Raw genomic sequence first — 27,904 nt, forward strand, 5'->3', positions numbered from 1 at the left:
GTACCAGGCGGGGATACAGCCTGACAGGATGCTCTCAATGGTGCATTTGTGAGGGTCTTAGGTGCCAAGCAAAATTTCCTCATCCTCCTGAGATTGAAGAGGCGCTATTGCACCTTCTTCACTACACTATCTGTGTGGGAGGACCATTTCAGGTTGTCAGCGATATGCGCGCCGAGGATCTTGAAGCTTTTCACCTTCTCCACTGCGGCCCCATTGATGGGGAATGGGGGTGCACCCTCTGCTGTCTCCTGAATTCCACAATCAGCTCCTTCGTTTTGTTGATGTTGAGGGAGAGGTATTTTATTAGAATCCCCATTAGCTGTTGCAAAATCAGCAACTACTCTTCCTGGGGTCTACACAAAACATGAAACATGACATAATACAGAACATTAATAGACAAGAACAGAGTCACTCAGCTTTATGTAGGTGCCTGGCTATATGACTGTGCCATCAGCTTGATAATAACGATATTTTGGAGGTTATTTCGGGGGGTTTTAAACTAAAGTGCGCGATTTGTAATCTGAATAAAGTCCAAAATAATATTTGTAAAGGCCAAAACTTTATATTTCTGTTTTTAGAGGGAGAGAAACGCTGGGCCAATTGTGCGCTGCCATATGGGACTCCCAATCATGGTCGGATGTGATACATAATAGTAATAATACGTTTTGTTGTAGTATTTGTTTTGTCTTCTCTGGTGGATTAAACTGAAATTGCAACCAATCACAGCCAACCTAAGAAATGCATTTGAATATAGAATCCTCCCCCTACCCTCCTTCTAGGCAAGTCTATTGTCCAGCTACCTGCTAATAGCCATAATGGCACTGAACAACGTGACCATGTCTCTGTAAAAAAAAGTATTTTCCAGTAAGCAACAATTTGTTTACCTTCATTAGACAACTTTGTTCCAATATTTCTGTAATTCAGTGATATTTATTCCCATAGTAATTGGCAATTTGAACAAATATTTGTATCATTATTTTATTAACGAAAGCATAAAGATGCTGATGAAGAAATACAGTACTGTACTGTTTATGCTTTTACATTTGGATAATACAGCATTTTGAAGATATAAGCCAACTGTTTATTAGGCTATAGCAGAACAGCATAACGGACCGGACGGCCCTTGCTGTGCCTGGTGAGCAGTTGGTCAAGTTCTGTTGTCAGAAGAGGAATGGAAATGTCAGAGTGAACCGACGACCTAATGAACCCACCAGGTATGTTGACTCTGTATGTCGGAGGTGGAGTTCCAGAGCTCACAGGTGTGCCTGGCATGGATTGTGACTCCATATCGATCATCGCCCTCTTCAACGCGTCTTTCTATGCCTGACTCTCCACCAATACCGCCTGGCTCTGGACCAATGCATCAGCTGTCGCCCGAATCTCTGCCCTCCGATAATGTTTCTCTTTCTGCTGGTCTTCCTTCAATGACTCGAACTCGGTCTTCAAAGTTTGAATCTGATCCATGTGCACCTTCATCAGATGAGCAGAATGGTACCACCCTGAGCCCCCATCCATTACAGTGACCTATGATAGAAACGGTAGATTAATTAAAAGTGACTCCAACACCCAAATGCTGCGTACACATTTTAAGAATCTAGCAAAACTAACCACTTTCTTGGCAACCATGCGTTCTTTTCGGTGCAGCCCTTTGTCCAGCTCCACTGATCTCCATGGATGGTTGTCGGCATGTTTGTTTGCTCTGCAAAAATATATTCACGTTTTTAGTACACAATCTATTTTTATTGAACCTTTATTTAATTATCGATTTTGTTACACAGTATGCCTACACATTGATGGGCTATATAAAAATATTTTCTTTAAAGAAATGCTTTGAAACCAAAAAGTTAGTTTTGGTGATCCTCTCAGCTCCGACTCATTTTAAAAGTCCTCTTGTGGTTGCGGTCCTAACCCTGGAACGAGTAGCACCATAGAAAGAAGCTGGTTTGATGAAAACTATGTCCATTTTGTCTTTTCTCTTTGGTCGCAATCTCATTTTTTGCAGGTAGGGATGTTCAGATCTACAGGAGCCAGACTATAAAGAGTCTATTGTCCTGCTAATCGGGCTAAAAATGTTTGAAAACCTGTTTTCAAAATGCCACCAGCTGTTCATCACTACTGTATATAAAAACACAGCATCTTGTTAACATTCTTTATTGTAACCACAATGTCACAATTAACTTGTATCTAACTTTCCAATTACTTTTAGAGTTTGGGATTAAGTTGCTTATTATGATGGGGTTTCTATTCCAAGAAATGAAAAAGCCTCTGGGTTTCCTTTAAGATGGAATGGAAAATATGGCGTTCTACAACGTGACGGTCGGGAGTAGGATATAGTACTTGGCTATTTAGCTAAAGAATCCCTGCGTTGTGCAGGCACGTGGGAGACCGGGGTTCAATTTCCTGATGGGAGGGAAGGAGTAGGCTGTCCTTGAAAATAAGATTTTGTTCTTAACTTCTCTGGGATATGTGGGACGGTAGCGTCCCACCTAACCAACAGCCAGTGAAATTGCAGGGCGCCAAATTCAAAACAACAGAAATCTCATAATTAAAGTTCCTCAAACATACAAGTATTATACACCATTTTAAAGATAAACTTCTCGTTAATCCAGCCAAAGTGTCTGATTTCAAAAAGGATTTACGGCGAAAGCACACCTTGCGATTATGTTAGCTCACTACATAGCCACAGAAAAACACAGCCATTTTTCCAGCCAAAGAGAGGAGTGACAAAAAGCAGAAATAGAGTTAAAATTAATCACTAACCTTTGATGATGATCTTCATCAGATGACACTCATAGGACTGCATGTTACACAATACATGTATGTTTTGTTCGGTAAAGTTCATATTTATATCCAAAAATCTGAGTTTAGGCGGGACGCTACTGTCTCACTTGGCCAAAAGCCAGAGAAAATGCAGCGCGCCAAATTCAAATAAAATACAATAAAAATCTAACTTTCATTAAATCACACATGAAAGATACCAAATTGAAGCTACCCTGGTTGTGAATCCAGCCAATATGTCAGAATTCAAATAGGCTTTTTGGCGAAAGCAAACAATGCTATTATCTGAGTTAGCATCATTGTAAACAAAGAAAGATAAGCATATTTCAACCCTGCAGGCGCGACACAAAACTCAGAAATAAAAAATATTATTCATGCCTTACCTTTGACGAGCTTCTGTTGTTGGCACTCCAATATGTCCCATAAACATCACAAATGGTCCTTTTGTTCGATTAATTCCATCGATATATGTCCAAAATGTCCATTTAATTGGCGCGTTTGATCCAGAAAAACACCGGTTCCAACTCGTGAAACATGACTACAAAATATCTCAAAAGTTACCTGTAAACTTTGCCAAAACATTTCAAACTACTTTTGTAATACAACTTTAGGTATTTTTTAACGTAAATAATCAATCTAATTGAAGACAGGATGATCTGTGTTCAATACAGGATTAAAACAATCTGTAGCATGCTTTCTGGTCACGAGCCTCTATCTAACAGGACACTTCAAGTGACCCTGATTCAAAATGGCCATACTTCTTCATTACACAAAGGAAAACCCCTCAACTAATTTCTAAAGACTGGTGACATCCAGTGGAAGCGGTAGGAACTGCAAGAAGGTCAATTAGAAATCTGTATTCCCAATGAAAATTCATTGAAAAGAGAGTGACCTCAAAAGAAAAAAATCTGAATGGTTTGTCCTCGGGTTTTCGTCTGCTAAATAAGTTCTGTTATACTCACAGACATGATTCAAACAGTTTTAGAAACTTTAGAGTGTTTTCTATCCAAATCTACTAACAATATGCATATCTTATCTTCTGGGCATGAGTAGTTGGCAGTTTAATTTGGGTATGCTTTTCATCCAAACGTGAAAATGCTGCCCCCTATCCTAGAGAAGTTAACTGACTTGCCTAGTTAAATAAAGATTACACAAAGATCATAACATTTCTACACTATAATTGTAATCAAACCAATAGCCAAATGGAGATTCAGTCAAAATAAAAATCGCATTGATTTATCAAGACCAGTCCCCATGCTTGTCAAAGAGTAGCGTGAAACTGTGCTAAAATAGTTGTAGGCTATTGCTTCCAACTTCAATATGCTCTATAAATAAACAAGACCTACACTTTTCAGCAGATTACTCAACACTAGTGAGACTCATGTCGCCTACAGTATATCGAAAAATATGATGTGACTCTCCGCCAATAATTACATAGATAATAATTACATTGGAGGATATTTCTGTAATTCAGTTATATTTATTCCCATAGTAATTCGTTATGGATCCATAACTAAATAAACATCGGCATTTTGAAAGAGTATTTTTATCATTATTTTATTAACAAAAGCATAAATATGCCATTAGTTACATTGTTTTAGTATGAATGTGCAGACTGGCACAAAGAACAGCAGGAACGTTTCCCTAGTCAGCGCCATTATTAGTGCAATGCACCTTAAAGTGTTACTCTGTGCTACCTAGGGTGGAGTTCCACCCTTCCTCCTCCCTTTCCCATGGGCTATGTCTGTCTTCTGTGAGCGACTCTGCGGCCCATCCCGTGCTCCCTGCCCTTGTGGCTTGAACCTTGCGCGCTTTAAGTGGATACAGCAGGAGAACTGCAAAGCAATCCCATTGTGCGCCACTCAGGAGCCATGACCAATATATATTGTCCTGTTAATAACAGGGTTAATAATATATCTGTGAATATCCAAGGGGATTTTATAAAATAATAATCGCTTTGTTTAAAAAATATATATATTTTGGAGATTTAGTTTTTCAAATAATGTAAAATGAGCGAGGGGGGGGGGGGCATTCTTGAACATGGGGTGAGTCATTGTTACTCATTTGTAAATAAAGGCAGTCTGTTATTTAGAATTATTTCTGTTTTTAGAGGGAGAGAAACCAAAAACCTACATTCATCTCATGGGTCTCCCAGTCGAGGCCGGCCCAGGTATTGAACCAGCAACACAGCTTGCACTGCTGATGCAGTGTCTTAGCCCATTGCACCACTCAGGCGCTGTACAACGGGACTGGTTGGGAGTGGGCTACAGTACTACAGTAAGAGCAAAATAAAAAACCTTAGTGTAACAACAGTTTTAGTAAGTAATACTGTAGTCGTGCACAATTGTCCGTTTCTATTTAGGTTTATGTCGCCCATTCATTGTCAGTTAGAGACACAGTAGGACCCAAAAGTATAATCAGTGCTCTAACTGGATTACAGGCAACATTCGCACTGAGCTAAAGGGTAGAGCTGCTGCCATAAGACTCCTGAATAGGTATTCAAATGGCTACCCGGACTATTTGCATTGTGTGCCACCACCCACCAACCCCTCTTTTACGCTACTGATACTCTCTGTTCATCATATATGCATAGTCACTTTAACCATGTCTACATGTACATACTACCTCAATCAGCCTGACTAACCGGTGTCTGTATGTAGCCTCGCTACTTTTATAGCCTCGCTACTGTATATAGCCTGTCTTTTTACTGATGTTTTATTTCTTTACTTACCTATTGTTCACCTAATACCGTTTTTGCACTATTGGTTAGAGCCTGTAAGTAACCATTTCACTAAGGTCTACACCTGTTGTATTCAGCGCACGTGACAAATAAACTTTGATTTGATCTGAACGCCCCCTGGCGCTGGTCTGGAGCAATGAAGTGGTGACGCAGGGTACTGTACAACACCACAAATAACCTCTTAAGCCCCGCAGCATAATCGCTAAACGTTTAGTGGAGCAACCACTGTAATTCAGTCTCCTCAACTTGTTCAACAGCCACACCATTCATTACCAGATTCAGTTGGGTTTACTACTGGCCACCCATTCCAAAAGACTGCAACACTGTGTTAAGGGTTTCAGTGACTTCATTAGCTGTGGTTGCAGATTATATGTGGCCGTACTCGATTCTGTCTTATGTAGCAACATTTGAAATTGTGTTTTTTACATTGGATAAAAGTAGACACTCAGAGCTAGAAAATGGTATGTCATACACTACAGTTGAGGAACAATGGGAAAGTAATTCTGCTTTGAAATGTATAAACTTGTAAGCCCACTTTTTAGAAAATGGCTTTGTTGGTACACCTAGCGGAGAGCTCTTCTTTGTCTACACTGTCGTGGCAATTTCCTGTATTACCAAATGAGGAGTTACAAACCACACACCAGTCAGTTATACTTAAACTTCATCTTTAATAATATGAGCTTTACAATAGCCCTTTGACTCTCAGATCAATTCAGTGTCTATAATGAATTCTGAGAGTCCCTGCAGTAGAATACAAAGATATTTTATAGCCAAGATACACCCCTCTCAACTTACATGACGAACCACAGATCTTAGGAACAGTTCACAAAGAAAGAATTTTACTTGAGAGAGAAGTATCCCATAGCCAGATAGCATTCGCTATAAATTATCGTTCAGTTTGGTCTCTATCTAAGACTAGGTTCTAATCTCGTTCCTGGTACTTCATAGTACAAAAACATTACCTCATCCAAGGCATAACTCAATTGTCAACTCAGATACTCCCATCTCAAGTAAACTCCCTCTTGACCCCACTCCTGGACAAGCTCACTGAGGGGAGTGACTTGCACACAGACATTGTAGAGACAAGTAATTGGTTCCCCCTTAATCACGCCATCCCTTCACATGGTTTAACAGATACATTCACATATGAGGACAATGTTCCATTCTGTCCTGTTCCCTTTCTGATATTCTGCATAGCACCAGAGACATGTAAAAGACAAGCCTGACCTCTCCCCTCTCTGGGCCCCAAGTGACTGAGCCCCAAGTGACTGAGCCCTGTTTGAGAAGGGAAAAAGTGCAACTGCTAACACTGTAGTCCAAAAGGATACATTCTAATGACAAGTATCTCACATAAGCATATTATGTAAATAAAACTAATTCTGATTCATCCGCCACAACACCCATTCAGAATCGTTCACACCCCCTTAAGCCTGAGCCCAGCCCATCTCTTTAAGGAGTCACATGTGATTCCATGTGCTAAACAGTGAGTACGGTAGTGTACAAACAAGTCTAAAGGGTGATTATATTACGACTATCGACATGTATACAGTCGTTGCAGTGACATCATAAACATTATTTTGTCGTCCGACATCATACTTGTCATTATGAAAAGTATAAACACAAAAACGACAGGCTGCATGACATCAGCAGCCTGGTGGTCCAAAATAACAGGTGTATTTTAACACTAATAAACCCATCCGTTTAAAAAAATGTTTTGTATATGTCAGTCCACCACGCCAGGCAACTAAAAGCACTTTTCTAAACAATGTTTTGGTTTGTTTCTATCTTGTTAGTTAGCTAATGTTATGTTGACTGGCTAGCAAGTTCAAATAATGACCATATCATATAGCTGACAATGTATTCATTATTACAGGGAAATAAAGTATATTTGTCACATGCACAGGCTCCAGAAGGTGTAAACGATACAGTGAAATAGTTACTTGCTTAGAGGAGTCAATTTGCAGTCAGCCAGTCAGATGTGCAGCCAGACTTATTAGCCACTCCTTTTGCCCCATCTCTTTCAACCATACAGTTGTTCAATTCCTCATCATTCCATGGAGCCTTAACAGTTCTAATAGTCAGTTTCTTAACAGGTTAATGTTGATCAATAATTAGAAGAAGCAAGTTAATAAATGTGTCAAGTGCAGCATCTGGATGCTCCTTATTAATCAAATCAGTCTCAACAAATATTTTTTACATTGTCCACATAAGAGTCACAGAATATGAATGAACTCTTTTACACTATTTTAGAGCCAGCTTTTGGAAATGTGGCTTTCCTGGATATAGCCACTATAATGTGATCACTGCATCCAATGGGTACAGATACAGTTTTAGAACAAAGTTCTACAGCATTAGTAAAAATGTGATCAATACATGTGGATGATCTTGTTCCTGTAGTGTTTGTAAACACCCTGGTAGGTTGATTAATAACCTAAACCAGATTGCAGGCACTGGTTACAGTAAGAAGCTTCCTCTTGAGTGGACAGCTTGATGAGAACCAGTCAATATTCAGGTCCCCAAGAAAGTAGACCTCTCCGTTTACATCACATACACGATCAAGCATTTCACACATTATTTGGATACTAACTGTTAGCACTTGGTGGCCTATAGCAACACACCAAAAAAGCTTTAGATGTGCCAAGTGAACCTGCAACCACAACACTTCAAAAACACTTGACATAAGATCTCAAGGTTATTTTCCTGGCACCACTCTGCCAGAGCCCTCAGCTTCTCCCTGTAGGCTGTGTAAAAAAGACAGACCTGCTCCTCCACCCCTCAACCTACATTTTCCTCACAGTCCCTTCAGTTTCTCTTGTCCTGTTAGTTTGTCTGTTTAGCCTACCATAGTTATCCATCACCCATCATAGACCTGCCATTCCCAACCAATCAGAGCACTTGGAAAGACGCATCTGGACAATGCACCCACCCACTGAGGTCAGAGTGTTGTCGTTGTCCGAAGAAAGAAGACACACTATTTTTATTGTGACCAGTAACAAGAATACCTGAATGTGGTGCGTGCATCCAAATGTAAGTTGCAGGGGGAGTTATTGGTTTCTTTTTACATGTTTTGTAATAATGGGTCATTTCCACTAATAACGTAGTGACTATGATCAGTTTTCAACCGTATGTTCAATTTACAGCTATTACTATTATTTAATGTTGGAGTTGCCACTACTGCTTGGCATGTTGTTTATAGTATGTAGCATTGTGCCCATTGCTGTAGGTGTCATTGTTTTATTGGTAAATATAGTTTTCATATGCACATGATACTGTAGCTCTTTCCATAGTGGCCTTTGTTCTAGAAGCTCGCTGCCATGTGCAAGCTTCTAGAACCCTACCAGAGAGGTCGTGGAGCTCACGCATGTGCAGAGTAAGTCACGACCCTGTGGCTCTGGAGCAGGCAGGCTCTTGCACCAGGCCGGAGAGAAAGAGGGTGCCATAAATCTTTATCTTTCCAGTCTCAGTAATTGGTTTCTCTCTCTCCGACAAGAGGTTCATCTTTAGGTTAATGTTTATGCTGCTAAGTTCATAGCCCTGTTAATATCTGTGTTATAGTAGTGTAATATTATGCTTATTTGTTCATGTTTATATAGTCTATCTATATTGCATAATTATGACACTTTACTGATACTGTTATGTTGTAGATGTTTTTGCTTTCTAGAAACACAATTCATTCAGATGAACACTAGTGCTATTACACCAAGATACACTCCCAGTCCAGATTCATGTTATATGACCAAAAGTGTGTTGGTAAAGAGGAACAGGAAATAAAACCCTGAAAAGAGAAGCATCAGCATTGTTCTGACTGGACCTCCTGTGGAGGGGCAGAACCCAGAGAAGCATCAGCATTGTTCTGACTGGACCTCCTGTGGAGGGGCAGAACCCAGAGAAGCATCGGCATTGTTCTGACTGGACCTCCTGTGGAGGGGCAGAACCCTGAGAAGCATCAGCATTGTTCTGACTGGACCTCCTGTGGAGGGGCAGAACCCAGAGAAGCATCGGCATTGTTCTGACTGGACCTCCTGTGGAGGGGCAGAACCCTGAGAAGCATCGGCATTGTTCTGACTGGACCTCCTGTGGAGTATCAGAACCCTGAGAAGCATCAGCATTGTTCTGACCGGACCTCCTGTGGAGGGTCAGAAAATATATCACTCAGCATAATTTTACTAGCGGGTTAGGGCATTCACAGCCGACTGCACAGACAGGTGAGGGCATACTGTGGGCCATCATTGTAAATAAGAATTTGTTCTTGACTGACTTGCCTGGTTAAATAAAATAAATATCAGCCAACCGTTTTTATAGGCTGTCTCGACAATGTTGGTGATCAGGCCTACCACTGTTGTGTCGTCTGAAAACTTGATGATTGAGTTGGAGGCGAGTGTGGCCACTCAGTCATGGGAGTACAGGAGGGGGTTGAGCACGCACCTTTGTGGGGCCTCTGTGTTAAGGATTAGCATAGTGGAGGTGTTGTTGCCTACCTTCACCACCTTTGGCCAGTCAGGAAGCCCAGGAACCAACTACACAGGGCCTCAAGCTTAGTGGTGATAGCTTAACATGATGATGAGCTTGGAGGGCACTCTAGTTTTGAAGACTGGGCTTTAGTGGATAAGCAGCATTCTTACATAGGCATTATTGTTCTCCAGATGGGATAGGGCAGTGTGATGGCGATTGCATCATCCATGGATCTGTTGGGACAATATACAAATTGTAGTGGGTCTAGGGTGTCAGGTAAGGTGGAGGTGATATGTTCCTTAACTAGCCTCTCAAAGAATTTCAGGATGACAGAAGTGACCTTTGCTTTCTTGGGTACAGAAACAATGGTGGACATCTTGAAGCAAGTGGAGACAACAGACTGGGATAGGGATAGATTGAATATGTCCGTAAACAGTCCAGCCAGCTGGTCTGCTCATGCTCTGAGGACATACCTTGGATGCGGTCTGTGCCAGCAGCCTTGCGAGGGTAAGCACGTTTAAATGTTTCGCTCACATCGACCACGGAGAACGAGAACATGTAGTCCTCGTGAGGGGCGGTGTTTCCCTCGTCGGCGGCACTGTGTTTTCCTTCGAAGCTGGCAAAAAGGTGTTTAGCTTGTCTGGGAGCAAGGCATCGGTGTCCGTTACGTGGCTGGTTTACCCTTTCTAATCCGAGATTGTCTGGAGTCCCTGCCACATAAGTCTCATGTCTGAGCCGTTGAATTGCGACTCCACTTAGTCTCTTTACTTAACAGTCTTTACCATGGGTCCTTTTGTTTAAGTTTCTGCCTATCGCAAGGGAGGAGCAGAATGGAGTCGTGATCTGATTTGCTGAAGGGAGGGCATTGTAGCCATCCCGGAATGGGGAGGAGCAGTGGTCAAGAGTTCTTGATGAGTGAGTAGCAAAGGCAATGTGTTGATAAAACTTCAGTAGAGTTTCCCTCAGATTTTCTTTATTAAAGTCCCCAGCTACAATATATGTGGTTACCAGTTTGCACAAAGTCCAGTGTAGTTCCTTGAAAGCCATTGCGGTCTCGGCTTGAGGGAATATACTCGGCCTTGACGATGACCGAAGAGAATTCTCGTTGGAGGTAATGCGGTCTGCATTGGATAGTGAGGTATTCCAGATCGGGAGAACAAAGGACTTGCGTTCCTGTACGTTACCACAACCTGCATACAGAGTTTGAAGCACAATAGACCAATATAGCTACTGTAGTAGGTCAAAGCTGTGTGCTGGCTAGAGCATGGGTGCAGTGTGCATGGTGGTGCTCATGTGAAATTTCTTTCTTATTCGACTTCAGACCAATGTCTACTTCTTTAGTTATTTGTTTTTTGTTTATAATTCTTTGTTTTTTACACAGGAAGGTGATTATACAACATTATAATACAGCAGTACAAGTAAAGTAAAAATTCACAATCATGACAAATGGCAACAGAAATAATGTAGTTATTAGTATTTATTTAATAATAACAGCTGATTTTCCAGATGAAAGCAAAAAAAACAGAAACACATTTCAGACAATTTGGAGGAAACTGGGTAAAACGTTTTACAAGCTTCTGGAAAATACACAAATAATCAACATGTAGCCTACCCATTAACTATTTACTTATTGACTGTCACATTAGGTAGCTTGGAGAGGAAGGTATGAAGTGGTACAAATTGCTCTGTGTTTTGCGCCAGCAGAGGGACTGTGCTATTTCTCACTCTGACATCCTAGTCATCCACCTCAGTGAAAGCAACTAGTGATAAACCAAGGGGATGGCACTGGTGTGGCAGAGGCGCGGATTTAGAAGGTGTTTGAGGTGGTCATCCGAATATTTCCAGGGACAGTGGTGGTCTTCTCCATTGGGACCAGAAGATAAACAAGTGCATAGACAGGGCCCTGCACTCCCTCAATCAGCTGGTGTATGCATTTCAAGGACACACAATCCGCCACCCTGCCATTAAGCAGTGTGTCCCTGGGATGTACCGTAGGGTTGGAATGCATCTGACTGATGAGAGCAATGACGTATTCCTTGAGTATTGAGAGTTGGTCTCTTCAGTCTCCACCGTCTCCGTAGTAACAAGACACACACAGTAGAACACACACCACTGTCCCTGTCCATTGCCACTCAACAATGCTCTTTTAAGAGCCACCTAATAGAAATAGAAAAAATAAGCACACAATGTGCGGGCCGGTGTGTGTGTGTCAGGACTAGGAGGAAGGTGTCAAGGGGAATGGTTGAAATGTATCCTCCGAGAGGTGAACCCAGGACCTTCAGATCCCATGATTTTGACGTTAATGCTTTACCCTATCATGAACACATTTGTCTTGACACTCTATTTAATGGACAGTCTGGAGACGACAGGAAGATGTTGTTGTTGTTCATTCACCCAGTACTGATTGGTCGTTTATTTATTTAGCTTGGTAAAAAGAAAAATGTCTCAAACAGTTGTGTTGAAAACGGTAACATTGGTAACCAGGTTAGCAAGCATGGTGTTTTCTTTTGAATGTGCAAAGGTCACGCAAGCAAGCAAAAATGTTGGTGTTGAATGCAAGAATGTGCACCCGCACACCCCTGGCTACTTTTTCTTGGATGGCAACTTCAGGTTTTCAGGAATACATTGAAAAGTAACTTTACACTGTATTAAACAGTCAGGGCAAATTTGGAGTATTACCTTGACTAACCTGTACCCCCACACATTGACTCGGTACTGGTATCACCTATATATAGCCTTGTTATTTTTATTTTATTGTGTTACTTTTTTCATTTTATGTTATTACTTTAGTTTATTTAGTAAATCTTTTCTTAACTCTTTCTTGAACTGCATTGTTGGTTAAGGGCTAGTAAATAAGCATTTAATTTTGAGGTCTACACCTGTGTCACGCCCTAACCATAGTAAGCTGTTTATTCTCTGTGTTGGTTGGGGCGTGATAGTGACTTGGGTGGGTCATCTAGGTGTTTTGTATTTCTATGGTGGCCTGATATGGTTCCCAATCAGAGACAGCTGTTTATCATTGTCTCTGATTGGGGATCATATTTAGGTAGCCATTTCCTCATTTGTGTTTGTGGGATCTTGTCTATGTTTAGTTGCCTGTCAGCAGGTATTCACCCCCCTTGGCATTTTTCATATTTTGTTGCATTACGGCCTGTAATTTAAATAGATTTTTATTTGGATTTCACTTCTTTCAGAAAATGTTTAAAAAAATCTTGTGCAACCAATTACCTTCAGAAGTCACATAATTAGTTAGATGGAACACAGGTGAACTTTTTTTAAGTGTCACATGATCTGTCACATGATCTCAGTATATATCCAACTGTTCTGAAAGGCCCCAGAGTCTGCAACATCACTAAGCAAGGGGCAACACCAGGAAAGTGGCACCATGAAGACCAAGGAGCTCTCCAAACTGGTCAGGGACAAAGTTGTGGAGAAGTACAGATCATGGTTGGGTTCTAAAAATATATCTGAAACTTTGAACATCCCACAGAGCACCATTAAATCCATTATTAAAGAATGTAAAGAATATGGCACCACAACAATCCTGCCAAGAGAGGGCCGTCCACCAAAACTCATAGACCAAACAAGGAGGGCATTCATCAGAGAGGCAACAAAGAGACCAAAGATAACCCTGAAGGAGCTGCAAAGCTCCACAGCGGAGATTGGAGTATCTGTTCATAGGAACACTTTAAGCCATACACTCCACAGAGCTAGTCTTTACAGAAGAGTGGTCAGAAAAAAGCAACCAAACACGTTTGGTGTTCGCCAAAAGGAATGTGGGAGACTCCCCAAACATATGGAAGAAGGTACTCTGGTCAGATGAGACAACTGAGCTTGTGGCCATCAAGGAAAATACTATGTCTGTAGCAAACCCAACACCTCTCATCACCTGAGAACACCATCCCCACAGTGAGGCACGGTAGTGGCATCATCATGCTGTGGGGGTGTTTTTCGTCAGCAGGGACTGAGAAACTGGTTAGAATTGAAGAAATGATGGACGGCGCTAAATGCAGGGAAATCCTTGAGGGAAACCTGTTTCAGTCTTCCAGACATTTGAGACTGGGACGGAGGTTCACCTTCCAGCAGGACAATGACCCTAAGCATACTGCTAAAGCAACACTCGAGTGGTTTAAGGGAAAACGTTAAAATGTCTTGGAAGGGGCTAGTCAAACAGTGGATCCCGTCCAACTTGAAGGAGCTGGAGCAGTTTTGCTTTGAAGAATGGGCAACAATCCCAGTGGCTAGATGTGCCAAGCTTATAGAGACATACCCCAAGAGACTTGCAGCTGTAATTGCTGCAAAATGTGGCTTTGGGGGGGTGAAAAGTAATGCACTCGCAAGTTGTCAGTTTTTTGTCTTATTTCTTGTCTGTTTCACAAGGAAAAATATTTTGCATCTTCAAAGTGGTAGGCATGTTGTGTAAATCAAATGATACAAACCCCCCCATCGATTATAATTCCATGTTGTAAGGCAACAAAATAGGAAAAATGCCAAGGGGGGTGAATACTTTCGCAATTTCCCAAAGTTTGGTGTTCATCAATCAATCAAATGGTGCTATACAGAAACCCAGCCTAAAACTCCAAACAGCAAGCAATGCAGATGTAGAAGCACGGTGGCTTGGAAAAACTCCCTAGAGGGACCAGGCTCTGAGGGGTGGCCAGTCCTCTGTTCTAACGTTCATAGATGACCAGCAGGGGGACCAGCAGGGTCAAATAATATCACAGTGGTTGTAGAGGGTGCAGGTCAGTTGGCAGGCTAGTATCTCAGGAGTAAATGTCAGTTGGCTTTTCATTGCTGAGCATTCAGAGGTCGAGACAGCAGGTGCGGTAGAGCGAGAGAGAGAGTCAAAAACAGCAGGTCCGGGACAAGGTAGCACGTCCGGTGAACATGTCAGGGTTCCCTAGCCGCAGACAGAACAGTTGAAACTGGAGCAGCAGCACAACCAGGTGGACTGGGGACAGCCAGGAGGGAGAGAGAGAAAATTAGAAGGTGCATACTTAAATTCAAATAAAACACCAGATATGACAGGAGAATTACACCAGATATAACAGACTGACCCTAACCCCCTGGCACAGACTATTGCAGCATAGATACTGGAGACTGAGACAGGGGTGGGTCGGGGGACACTGTGGCCCCGTCCAACAATACCTCCAGACAGGGCCAAACAGGCAGGATATAACCCCACCCACTTTGCCAAAACAGCCTCCACACCACTAGAGGGATATCAACAGACCACCAACTTACTACCCTGAGACAAGGCTGAGTATAGCCCATGAAGATCTCCTCCGCCGACGTGGTTAAACAATATCCCTATACTCGCACCAGTTTTAGCCTTAGCCAGCACCATCTTTAGATTAGCCTTTACGTCGGTAGCCCTGCCCCCTGGTAAACAGTGTATGGATGATTATTTTTAAGTCTAATATTGCAGGTAATGGAGTCACCAATGACTAGGGTTTTCAATTTGTCAGAGCCAATGGTGGGAGGCTTCAGCGGCTCAGACCCCATAACGGGTTTTAGGAGACACCTGAGAAGGCTTGTCCTCTGACTCCGACTCATTTCTCAATGGGGAGAACCGGTTGAAAGTTTCTGTCAGTTGAATGAGCAACACCGATTGAGTATGCAGACAACATTTCTTTCCAGAAGAATTGAGAATATTGTCCGGCTGCGGGGACTCTGTGAGGTGATTTATACCACTATATGTACCTACTGGTGGCACAGACATTGTTTCATCCTTACCTACACTTAAATTGCCCTTGCCTAACAATTGCATCTGAAGCTGTGCTTGCAACATGGCTATTCTCATCATAAGGCGATAGTTCTCCTGTATATTATGAGTACAGCGACTGCAATTAGATTGTGTAACTGGTGTGAAATGGCTAGCTAGTGCTAGCCTTTCAATCGGTGACGTGTCACTTGCTCTGAGACCTTGAAGTAGTTATTTCCCTTGCTCTTCAAGGGCCGTGGCTTTTGTTGAGCGATAGGTAACGATGCTTCGAGGGTGTCAGTTGTTGATGTGTGCAGAGGGTCCCTGGTTCAGACGGGCAAGGAGAGGGACGGGACGGAGAACTATTACATTTGGTGCGTTGGCTGGGAATGTAACAGCATTGCTTCCTTCCCTCTCCTCGCCCCTACCTAGGTTCGAACCAGGGACCCTCTGCACACATCAACAACAGTCATCCTCGAAGCATCGAGGAGAGGGACGGAAGCAACGCTGTGAGGCAGTCGATGTGTGCAGAGGGTCCCTGGTTCGAGCAATAGCAGGCAATAGCAGGCAAGGACTAGCAATAACGAGCAATAGCAGGCAAGGATGTTCACTATCTTGTTTTTGCTTATTTGTTTGTGCTCTGATTACACACAAGTATCAAGGCCAACATTTTACACAGTTGACTTCAGCCATGTGAAAAATCTTCCATAACAAAATATACCTAGCTTCCTTTGCTTGTAGCTTGCCTCTCATCCGACTGGTGTTAGCTAGCTACTAGCGCTGTTGCTGCACAACCCAAGTGCTTTGGTCCGGTTTTAGAACTTTGAGATTTGGCTGAGAAGATGATAGCATTGTCAGAAGTGCTTCAAAAAGGTAGCACATCATTGGTTCTTAATGGACAGAAATTAGCATGTGAGAGCGATAAGATGTACATTTAATCAAAACTGTTGCCCCTACAAACTTATTCAGGAAAGTCTAAAGGTCACTTTATGGAAGCTGAAGTCTCGTTCTTATCTGGCGTCTAGATATTGAGCTAGGTCAGGGCAGTTATCATTTTTTCTAACGACCCTGTTAAAAATCCGGTTCTCTGTAACGGCCGCACGGCTCATGAGCAGTGGCATCAAGTTGATTTGCGAATGTACATCGACATTTCCTCCAAAACAATTCATCTTATTTACATATCATTTGTTATTCCCTAAACCATTTTTATATTCAGTGATCTATTCAGCTTTGTTTCAATTGAGTAACAATGTAAATTTGACATGATGAACAAAGGCAGAAGAATACTGGATATCAAGCTTTGATGCTGTGTAATCCGTTATCCCACAAAATACGCTGTCAGTGTCAGGCAGTGTGACTTGAATAGTACCACTGTCACAAACCCCCCATGACCACACTTCAAATGACTCTCATTACATTACTCATTACATCCCATTATATGGTCCCCACCCTCCTGTGTTAAAAGTACAGTCTAAGTGCTGAGAGGCTGCTCACTGCAGGCCTGTAGTCTCTCAGGCAGTCATGTTGTGTTGATAGAAGCCTATATCTATGCAGAGGGCTGAGGCTACTTCCTGCAGGCCTGTAGTGTCTCAGGCAGAGTCATGTTGTGGGACAGAAGACTGTAGCAGGGCCACTTGCAGATGCTCCAGGAAATGAGCCCTGCGAGTCTAACTGACATCACTGAGGACTCATTGACACAATGCCATGGGATACCAAAAGATGCCGAGGGCTCTAATCACATTCACTGTGCAGATTCTGTTGTTTCTCTACATGTGGACCTAATTGTAATCCTGTGACGTCCAGATGGCAGCCCGCTGTCCTGGTGGGTGGACCAGGGTGGAGAGAGACGGACCTACTGGGGAGGCTTCCTGCCAGGTGTTCAGCAGTGCTCCTGCAGCCTGGATGAGAACTGCATGGACATGAACTACTTCTGCAACTGTGATGCCGACACAGACTCATGGTAACTAGGCAAATATGTCTCTCTGTCTACTGTCCATCAATATGATTTAGCTACAAATGTTCTTGTGCTTGTCCATCTATATTTCTACATTTTAGCAGTATTCAGTATATTACCTTGTGTCAGATGGAGATTTTCTGGAAGAGACCAAATGTATCAGCTTAAGTAGGTCATGACAGTGGTGGGAGGGGTTCATCATTGTTTGATTCCTTCCACAGAGAGCATACTCTCCTCTCTGTCTATTGCAGGGCTAATGACACAGGAGTACTTTCCTACAAAGAGCACTTACCAGTGACTGAGATCGTGATTGGAGACACCAACAGAACTGGCTCTGAGGCGCTCTACAGAATCGGCCCGCTGCGTTGTTATGGCGACAGTAGGTGAACTGTTCTATTTTGTAACATTTTTATCTTACACATGGTCCCTTTGAACATCCTTGTTTTTCCAGGCAAAATGCTGAGTAAATATTGACTGTGTTTAAAACGTAGAAAATACTTGTATTTCCTGTTTTCTAGAGTCTGTGTGGAATGCAGCGTCCTTCTACCAGGAGTCATCCTACCTGCACTTCCCCACCCTCCAGGCAGAGCTCAGCACTGACATCTCCTTCTACTTCAAGACCAGCGCTCCCTCAGGAGTCTTCCTGGAGAACCTGGGCCTCAAGGACTTCATTAGAGTGGAGCTCAGCTGTGAGTCTGTGGACCACACACACACACTCACATGAGAGCATGAGAATGCCACACACAGACACAAAACACACACTCCCACACATACACACACAGGCACACACACACACACACACTCCAAGCAGACTTACACTTGATAATCCAAATTATAAGATGTATAATAAAGTACAAATACAGTAAATTTAGCTACAGCACTATATCATCAAGCTGTCAACTTAGCTACAGCCCTATATCATCAAGCTGTCAACTTAGCTACAGCCCTATATCATCAAGCTGTCAACTTAGCTACAGCCCTATATCATCAAGCTGTCAACTTAGCTACAGCCCTATATCATCAAGCTGTCAACTTAGCTACAGCCCTATATCATCAAGCTGTCAACTTAGCTACAACACTATATCATCAAGCTACAGCACTATATCATCAAGCTGTCAACTTAGCTACAACTTAGCTACAGCACTATATCATCAAGCTGTCAACTTAGCTACAGCCCTATATCATCAAGCTGTCAACTTAGCTACAGCACTATATCATCAAGCTGTCAACTTAGCTACAGCTTTATATCATCAAGCTGTCAACTTAGCTACAGCCCTATATCATCAAGCTGTCAACTTAGCTACAGCCCTATATCATCAAGCTGTCAACTTAGCTACAGCACTATATCATCAAGCTGTCAACTTAGCTACAGCCCTATATCATCGAGCTGTCAACTTAGCTACAGCCCTATATCATCAAGCTGTCAACTTAGCTACAGCCCTATATCATCAAGCTGTCAACTTAGCTACAGCCCTATATCATCAAGCTGTCAACTTAGCTACAGCCCTATATCATCAAGCTGTCAACTTAGCTACAGCCCTATATCATCAAGCTGTCAACTTAGCTACAGCCCTATATCATCAAGCTGTCAACTTAGCTACAGCCCTATATCATCAAGCTGTCAACTTAGCTACAGCCCTATATCATCAAGCTGTCAACTTAGCTACAGCCCTATATCATCAAGCTGTCAACTTAGCTACAGCCCTATATCATCAAGCTGTCAACTTAGCTACAACACTATATCATCAAGCTACAGCACTATATCATCAAGCTGTCAACTTAGCTACAACTTAGCTTCAGCACTATGTCATCAAGCTGTCAACTTAGCTACAGCACGATATCATCAAGCTGTCCGCTTAGCTACAGCCCTATATCATCAAGCTGTCAACTTAGCTACAACTTAGCTACAGCACTATATGATCAAGCTGTCAACTTAGCTACAGCACTATATCATCAAGCTGTCAACTTAGCTACAGCCCTATATCATCAAGCTGTCAACTTAGCTACAGCCCTATATCATCAAGCTGTCAACTTAGCTACAGCCCTATATCATCAAGCTGTCAACTTAGCTACAACACTATATCATCAAGATCATTTCTATTGGTTGAAATAACACAGTTTGCCATCACAGCAGCAAGATGTGACCTGCTGCCACAAGAAAAGGGCAACCAGTGAAGAACAAACATCATTGTAGAAGAAGAGAGAGAGAGACACTCTTGCACACGCGTCACTTCCTCTTGAATTTGCAGACGTGTTGCTGTGCGTTTTGTTGCTGTGCGTTTTGTTGCCAACCTTACTTTGGTAGCTGACAACTTTACGTTTTTTTCTTTTTACTTTTTAATTACCGTTTATATTTTTAGTTTTTCCCATCACAACTTTTTTCCCTCATTCAACTTTTTCACTCCGGACGCTTTATCTGGACATGGTTCGTCAGCACCTTCAACAGCCGAAGCTAAGTAGTTGAGTCACTGACGTGATCTTCCTGTCCGGATTGGCACCCACCCTTAGGTTGTGCCGTGGCGGAGATCTTTGTGGGCTATACTCGGCTTTGTCTCAGGATTGTAAGTTGGTGGCTGAAGATATCCCTCTAGTGGTGCGGGGAGTGGAGGCTGTTTTGGCAAAGTGGATGGGGTTATATCCTTCCTGTTTGGCCCTGTCCGGGGGTATCATCGGATGGGGCCACAGTGTCTCCTGACCCCTCCTGTCTCAGCCTCCAGTATTTATGCTGCAGTAGTTTGTGTCGGGGGGCTAGGGCCAGTTGGTTATATCTGGAGTACTTCTCCTGTCTTATCCAGTGTCCTGTGGGAATTTAAGTATGCTCTCTCTAATTCTCTCCTTCTCTCTTTCTTTCTCTCTCTCGGAGGACCTGAGCCCTAGGACCATACGTCAGGGCTACTGGGCATGATGACTCCTTGCTGTCCCCAGTCCACCTGGCCTTGCTGCTGTCCCAGTTTCAACTGTTCTGCCTGCGGTTATGGAACCCCTACCTGTCCCAGACCTGCTGTTTTCAACTCTTAATGATCGGCTATGAAAAGCCAACTGACATTTATTCCTGATTATTATTTGACCGTGCTTGTCATTTATGAACATTTTGAACATCTTGGCCATGTTCTGTTATAATCTCCACCCGGCACAGCCAGAAGAGGACTGGCCACCCCTCATAGCCTGGTTTCTCTCTAGGTTTCTTCCTAGGTTTTGGCCTTTCTAGGGAGTTTTTCCTAGCCACCGTGCTTCTACACCTGCATTGCTTGCTGTTTGGGGTTTTAGGCTGGGTTTCTGTACAGCACTTTGAGATATTAGCTTATGTACGAAGGGCTATATAAATACATTTGATTGATTGATGGACAACCCATATTTATGTTTATTTATTTCCCCTTTTGTACTATTTGCACATAATGTCATTTGTAATGTCTTTATTCAACTTTTGTGAGTGTAATGTCTACTGTACATTTGTATTGTTTATTTAGATCACTTGCTTTGGCAATGTTAACATATGTTTCCTATGCCAATAAAGCCCTTAAATTGAAATGAGAGAGAGAATGAATGTTTGAAGGATGAGTTCTCTGCGACCTGACTGTCAGCTTGTGTCCCTGTTCTGTTCCTTCAGCTCCGTCCGTGGTGACGTTCTCCTTTGACGTGGGAAACGGGCCGGTGGACCTGGCCGTCAAGTCCCACGTGCCCCTGAATGACAGGCAGTGGCACTATGTGAGGGCGGAGCGCAGCGTGAAGGAGGCCTCACTGCAGGTGGACCAACTACCCATGCGCTTCCTGGAAGCTCCATCTGAGGGACACCTCCGCCTCCGGCTCAACAGCCAGCTGTTTGTAGGTAGGACTGGCCTCATAGTCTCATTCTCAACAGCCAGCTGTTTGTGGGTAGGACTGGCCTCATAAGTCTGTCTCAACAGCCAGCTGTTTGTGGGTAGGACTGGCCTCAGTCTCATTCTCAACAGCCAGCTGTTTGTGGGTAGGACTGGCCTCATAAGTCTGTCTCAACAGCCAGCTGTTTGTGGGTAGGACTGGCCTCATAGTCTCATTCTCAACAGCCAGCTGTTTGTGGGTAGGACTGGCCTCATAGTCTCAGTCTCAACAGCCAGCTGTTTGTGGGTAGGACTGGCCTCATAGTCTCAACAGCCACCTGTTTGTGGGTAGGACTGGCCTCATAGTCTCAACAGCCAGCTGTTTGTGGGTAGGACTGGCCTCATAGTCTCAGTCTCAACAGCCAGCTGTTTGTGGGTAGGACTGGCCTCATAGTCTCAACAGCCAGCTCTTTGTGGGTAGGACTGGCCTCATAGTCTCAACAGCCAGCTGTTTGTGGGTAGGACTGGCCTCATAGTCTCAGTCTCAACAGTCAGCTGTTTGTGGGTAGGACTGGCCTCATAGTCTCAGTCTCAACAGCCAGCTGTTTGTGGGTAGGACTGGCCTCATAGTCTCAGTCTCAACAGCCAGCTGTTTGTGGGTAGGACTGGCCTCATAGTCTCTGTCTCAACAGACAGCTGTTTGTGGGTAGGACTGGCCTCATAGTCTCAGTCTCAACAGCCAGCTGTTTGTGGGTAGGACTGGCCTCATAGTCTCAGTCTCAACAGACAGCTGTTTGTGGGTAGAACTGGCCTCATAGCCTCATTCTCAACAGCCAGCTGTTTGTGGGTAGGACTGGCCTCATAGTCTCAGTCTCAACAGACAGCTGTTTGTGGGGAGGACTGGCTTCATAGTCTCAGTCTCAACAGCCAGCTGTTTGTGGGTAGGACTGGCCTCATAGTCTCAGTCTCAACAGCCAGCTGTTTGTGGGTAGGACTGGCCTCATAGTCTCATTCTCAACAGACAGCTGTTTGTGGGTAGGACTGGCCTCATAGCCTCATTCTCAACAGCCAGCTGTTTGTGGGTAGGACTGGCCTCATAGCCTCAGTCTCAACAGACAGCTGTTTGTGGGTAGGACTGGCCTCATAGTCTCATTCTCAACAGCCAGCTGTTTGTGGGTAGAACTGGCCTCATAGTCTCATTCTCAACAGCCAGCTGTTTGTGGGTAGAACTGGCCTCATAGTCTCAGTCTCAACAGCCAGCTGTTTGTGGGTAGGACTGGCTTCATAGTCTCAGTCTCAACAGCCAGCTGTTTGTGGGTAGGACTGGCCTCATAGTCTCAGTCTCAACAGCCAGCTGTTTGTGGGTAGGACTGGCCTCATAGCCTTAGTCTCAACAGACAGCTGTTTGTGGGTAGGACTGGCCTCATAGTCTCATTCTCAACAGTCAGCTGTTTGTGGGTAGGACTGGCCTCAATCTCATTCTCAACAGACAGCTGTTTGTGGGTAGGACTGGCCTCATAGTCTCATTCTCAACAGCCAGCTGTTTGTGGGTAGGACTGGCCTCATAGTCTCAGTCTCAACAGACAGCTGTTTGTGGGTAGAACTGGCCTCATAGTCTCAGTCTCAACAGACAGCTGTTTGTGGGTAGGACTGGTCTCATAGTCTCATTCTCAACAGACAGCTGTTTGTGGGTAGGACTGGCCTCATAGTCTCTGTCTCAACAGACAGCTGTTTGTGGGTAGAACTGGCCTCAGACTCAACAGACAGCTGTTTGTGGGTAGGACTGGCCTCATAGCCTCATTCTCAACAGCCAGCTGTTTGTGGGTAGGACTGGTCTCATAGTCTCAACAGACAGCTGTTTGTGGGTAGGACTGGCCTCATAGTCTCAGTCTCAACAGCCAGCTGTTTGTGGGTAGAACTGGCCTCATAGACTCAACAGACAGCTGTTTGTGGGTAGGACTGGCCTCATAGCCTCATTCTCAACAGCCAGCTGTTTGTGGGTAGGACTGGCCTCATAGACTCAGTCTCAACAGTCAGCTGTTTGTGGGTAGGACTGGCCTCATAGTCTCAGTCTCAACAGCCAGCTGTTTGTGGGTAGGACTGGCCTCATAGTCTCATTCTCAACAGTCAGCTGTTTGTGGGTAGGACTGGCCTCATAGTCTCAGTCTAAACAGACAGCTGTTTGTGGGTAGGACTGGCCTCATAGTCTCATTCTCAACAGTCAGCTGTTTGTGGGTAGGACTGGCCTCATAGTCTCATTCTCAACAGTCAGCTGTTTGTGGGTAGGACTGGCCTCATAGTCTCAGTCTCAACAGACAGCTGTTTGTGGGTAGGACTGGCCTCAGTCTTATTCTCAACAGACAGCTGTTTGTGGGTAGGACTGGCCTCATAGTCTCAGTTACAACAGCCAGCTGTTTGTGGTTAGGACTGGCCTCATAGTCTCAGTCTCAACAGACAGCTGTTTGTGGTTAGGACTGGCCTCAGTGTCAGTCTCAACAGCCAGCTGTTTGTGGGTAGGACTGGCCTCATAGTCTCAGTCTCAACAGACAGCTGTTTGTGGGTAGGACTGGCCTCATAGTCTCAGTCTCAACAGACAGCTGTTTGTGGGTAGGACTGGCCTCATAGTCTCAGTTACAACAGCCAGCTGTTTGTGGTTAGGACTGGCCTCATAGTCTCAGTCTCAACAGACAGCTGTTTGTGGTTAGGACTGGCCTCAGTGTCAGTCTCAACAGCCAGCTGTTTGTGGGTAGGACTGGCCTCATAGTCTCAGTCTCAACAGACAGCTGTTTGTGGGTAGGACTGGCCTCATAGTCTCAGTCTCAACAGTCAGCTGTTTGTGGGTAGGACTGGCATGGTCTAATAGCCTTAGTCTCAGTCTCAACAGCCAGCTGTTTGTGGGTATGACTGGCCTTAGTAATATAACGCCTCTTAGGAAATCATTTATTTCACTACACAGACTTTAACAGTGGCCTTTCCCCTGACAACTTCCACCAGAGATATACAATTGTCTCGGCACAGTTGCTATCTCAGGATTTATAATAGCCTCAAATAGACAATAGGTCACAGTATGAATGATCATATTCATTATTATTATTTCACAGTCACTTTCTGCTTATACCAAGGCATTACACACATGAATGGGTTTCCTATAAGACATTACCTATAAGCTTTCCCTGAGATTAAACCTTTGGTTGGCCATGAATCTTGATTTGTCATTCAGGCGCTTTACTGTTTCTTCTGCTTATAATGTTTGCAAAGGTCTGCCCAACACTTCATACTAATAGCTATTCTTCCATATTTGCATATAGTTAGTCTAAATGAGCTCCAGAGTTGTCTTACATGCTTAAATCAAGGGTTGCAGTAAAGCAGTGGGCTTCTTTAGCCTCCCGGTGAGTTATTATGTATCACAACTAGACTACAAATGTGTTATTACATTGTTATAGGCATTATGAACTAGTTATAACCTGTGGTCCCTCGAGGGAACAGCAGATAGTACTCAGTAGAATATGATGCATTACATACTAATTGTGTTATAACACTGTAATAAACATATGAACTAGTTATAACCTGTCATCCCTCCTCCAGGAGGAACGGCGGCTAGGCAGAGGGGCTTCTTGGGTTGCATCAGAACTCTGACTCTAAACGGTGTGACCTTTAACCTGGAGGAGCGGGCTAAGATGACCCCAGGGGTGAGCGCTGGCTGCCCTGGCCACTGCAGTGGCTCCAGCAGTCTCTGCCACAACAACGGGAGGTGCATTGAGAAGAACAGCGGCTACGTCTGTGACTGCTCTCAGTCTGCCTACGGGGGGCCCTCCTGCAAGGAAGGTGTGTGATGATATGCCCCCCAAGAACTAGATGTAAATGGGTTCACTCATGATATTGTTGTGTGATGAATTATTGAATGGAAAAAAACACTTGATACAATGATTAAGACATAAGAAAAGGCTTACATTTCCAAATGAAGATGAATCATGTATCTAATGCAGTTGGTACTTGGTACTCGCCCCCATGTCCTCGTCATACTTCATGTATTATACAGTAGAATGATGACATTCATATGCAACCGGTACTGTACAGCTCTCCACTCCCCTGCCGAAAAGTGTTGGGTCTTTTTTTTGCCAGGTTTTGAGCCCACCCAATCTAGAACAAAAAGCTTTGTGTATCCACCGCCACGTGTGGGATTCTTGAATATGGTTCTTAGCTTCTTTTTCTCTGAACCACTGGATATACTTGTACCTGAGCCACTTGCAAGTTAAGGAAATTCTTACCTTCAATCATTCTTAAGAAAAAAAGCAATATTGACCTATCTTAACCCTTTTCTGTAGATGCTCCTTTATTTCCAGCATCTGCTCTTGTCTGGGTAGAGAGCCTTCAATTCTTTATTGTCTTTCCGCTAAGTCATGATGACTTATTATGAAACTTAGTTATAAAAACATCAAACTCGCCGAGAATGTGCTTAGACTGCTATATAATTATGCAATATATATATTTCCCATTAATAATTTTGATGAGAACGGGAGAAGAGAAAATAACAGAATGCTTTGAGGGGTATTCACTTTGCTCTTGAAGTGGAGGTGTTGAGATCAGTGGCTTTCAGAGTGTAGATTGTGCTCCATCTGAAAAAGAGATCAAATCTAGGCCTCCATTATCATGGAGCAGACACATCCTTGACAAAGGGTGGTCTATTTCTTATAGGATGTACATTTTGTTCTATTTTGTCCAATGAAATTGACAGAACGTGCATTCATCAAGAATGTTTGCAAAAATGTTTTTTAAATGTTTCTTCTGACTGTTGTTTTGGTTTAGCTAAAAACAGCTACAATTTCATTGACATTATTTGCTCTCAACAATTTATCTTTTGAATTCAGTTTGTTGCAGTATGTCTGTCCAAATGATCCATCCTCTCTCCCTGTCCATACAGAGGTGTCTGTGTCGTTTAACAGAGAGTCGTCGGTGACCTACACCTTCCAGGAGCCTTTCTCTGTGATGCAGAACAGGAGCTTCCAGGCCTCCAGTGTCTACAGAGAGAACAGCAGGGCCAGAGAGAACATGGCTTTCATCTTCATGACCACACAGAGCCCTGCCATGCTGCTCACTGTCAGCACCTTCAGCCAACAGTACATAGCAGTTATCCTGGCACGCAACGGTATGGACACCTCTACTACTCATTTGTCAGTGGTACAAATAATTTAATAATTTCTGAGGTGTCCATTTACACCTCATTGCATTTGGTAATATGAGTGAAATTCAATATGCTTCAAACATATTTCCAGATTTGTATTTGGACTCTGACGGGAAGAAGTTGGGACTCCACCAAGGCTTTAGTGAAGGGTGTTATAATGACTCCATTAGCTGGCAAAGGGCAACTCTAAATTCAGATTGTAATCTCATTATATGGAAGAGAGTGCTAACTATTGCGTACTATTTACTCCAGCTGAGTGTTCTCTCCCATTGTACCGCACAGCAAAGAGCCGAAAGAACCACGTTGCCTTGCACAACTTCCAACACAAAGAATGCAATTTGTTTCATAGAAAGATGGATTCATAATCTCTTGACAAGTATGGAACAAGTAATGTGTCATGTTTAGAATATTTCCATCCATCACATAACAGACAGGAATAAAAAATAAAAAAGGAATTTAACCTTGACAGATCCAAGTTCAGTGACCCGTCTAAGCCTATTCAGCCGCATCCATAACGAAGCCTTGATCACGCAGCTTAACCTCTAATCTGACAGCCTTCCAAGTTGTACAGAAAGCCCATCAGCATCGTGTTGAGTGACACCCTGTGTTTCTTTAAGTCTTTACTCTCTTGTTCAATCGGAGCGCGTGGATGAATCACGCCTTTGTAAATATGGGAGGATCAGGAGGACACTTCATCCACAGTAATCTCGAGCACCCGGGCACTGTCAGGGGGTTTTCAAACACAGCATAAATCCCTTCACCAACCGAGCTGGAATTGTAATATTGACCCAACTTCACTTGATAATGCAAAGCTCTCTGCCTCTCTGATCTAGTGTGGTATGTGTGTGGGAGGAACATTTGGTGCATATTGACATATTCAACACAGGGCAAAGAGCTTAGGCTTCTCCACGATACATATTTATGCCTAAAGAGGTAAATGTGGGGGCTTCAATAGAGAAGTCTATTTATAAATAAACTGCCAACACTCTTCATTGTATTTCAGTCATAATGCTATTTTTGTTTAAGGTTATCTTAATTCCAAACTAATTTCTATTGATTGATATGAATTTAAAATAAAGGTTTGTAGGTGAAGGTGAGGTGAGCCATGAGATAAGTTTAGCTATTTAAATGTTATTCTCAAGCCTTCAGCTTGGGACAATCTCGTCGGCACAGCTCATGGAAAATGGCTGTATTCAAAGAAACAAGGCAATATTGTTTACAAATCACCATGAGGGCAATTGTTTCAATTATTTCAAAATATGTTTTCATGTTGGTGCATACTTTAGCCCAAATGGTA

The 27,904-nt window shown here is 43.3% G+C and overlaps 1 protein-coding gene across 1 annotated transcript in view; it reads left to right on the forward strand.

Annotated features, from left to right (window-relative positions):
* Nucleotides 1-27,904, forward strand: part of LOC129816672 (contactin-associated protein-like 5) — a 161,655-nt gene that overhangs the window by 126,387 nt on the left and 7,364 nt on the right. The window contains exons 14-19 of the mRNA XM_055871434.1: nt 17,478-17,634; nt 17,880-18,007; nt 18,147-18,317; nt 21,236-21,454; nt 25,011-25,250; nt 26,347-26,571. Of these exons, the coding sequence (XP_055727409.1) occupies nt 17,478-17,634; nt 17,880-18,007; nt 18,147-18,317; nt 21,236-21,454; nt 25,011-25,250; nt 26,347-26,571 (1,140 nt within the window). The remainder of the gene's footprint in view (nt 1-17,477; nt 17,635-17,879; nt 18,008-18,146; nt 18,318-21,235; nt 21,455-25,010; nt 25,251-26,346; nt 26,572-27,904) is intronic.

Source organism: Salvelinus fontinalis, chromosome 19 (assembly GCF_029448725.1).
Source record: "Salvelinus fontinalis isolate EN_2023a chromosome 19, ASM2944872v1, whole genome shotgun sequence".
In the NCBI taxonomy this organism is placed as follows: domain Eukaryota; kingdom Metazoa; phylum Chordata; class Actinopteri; order Salmoniformes; family Salmonidae; genus Salvelinus; species Salvelinus fontinalis.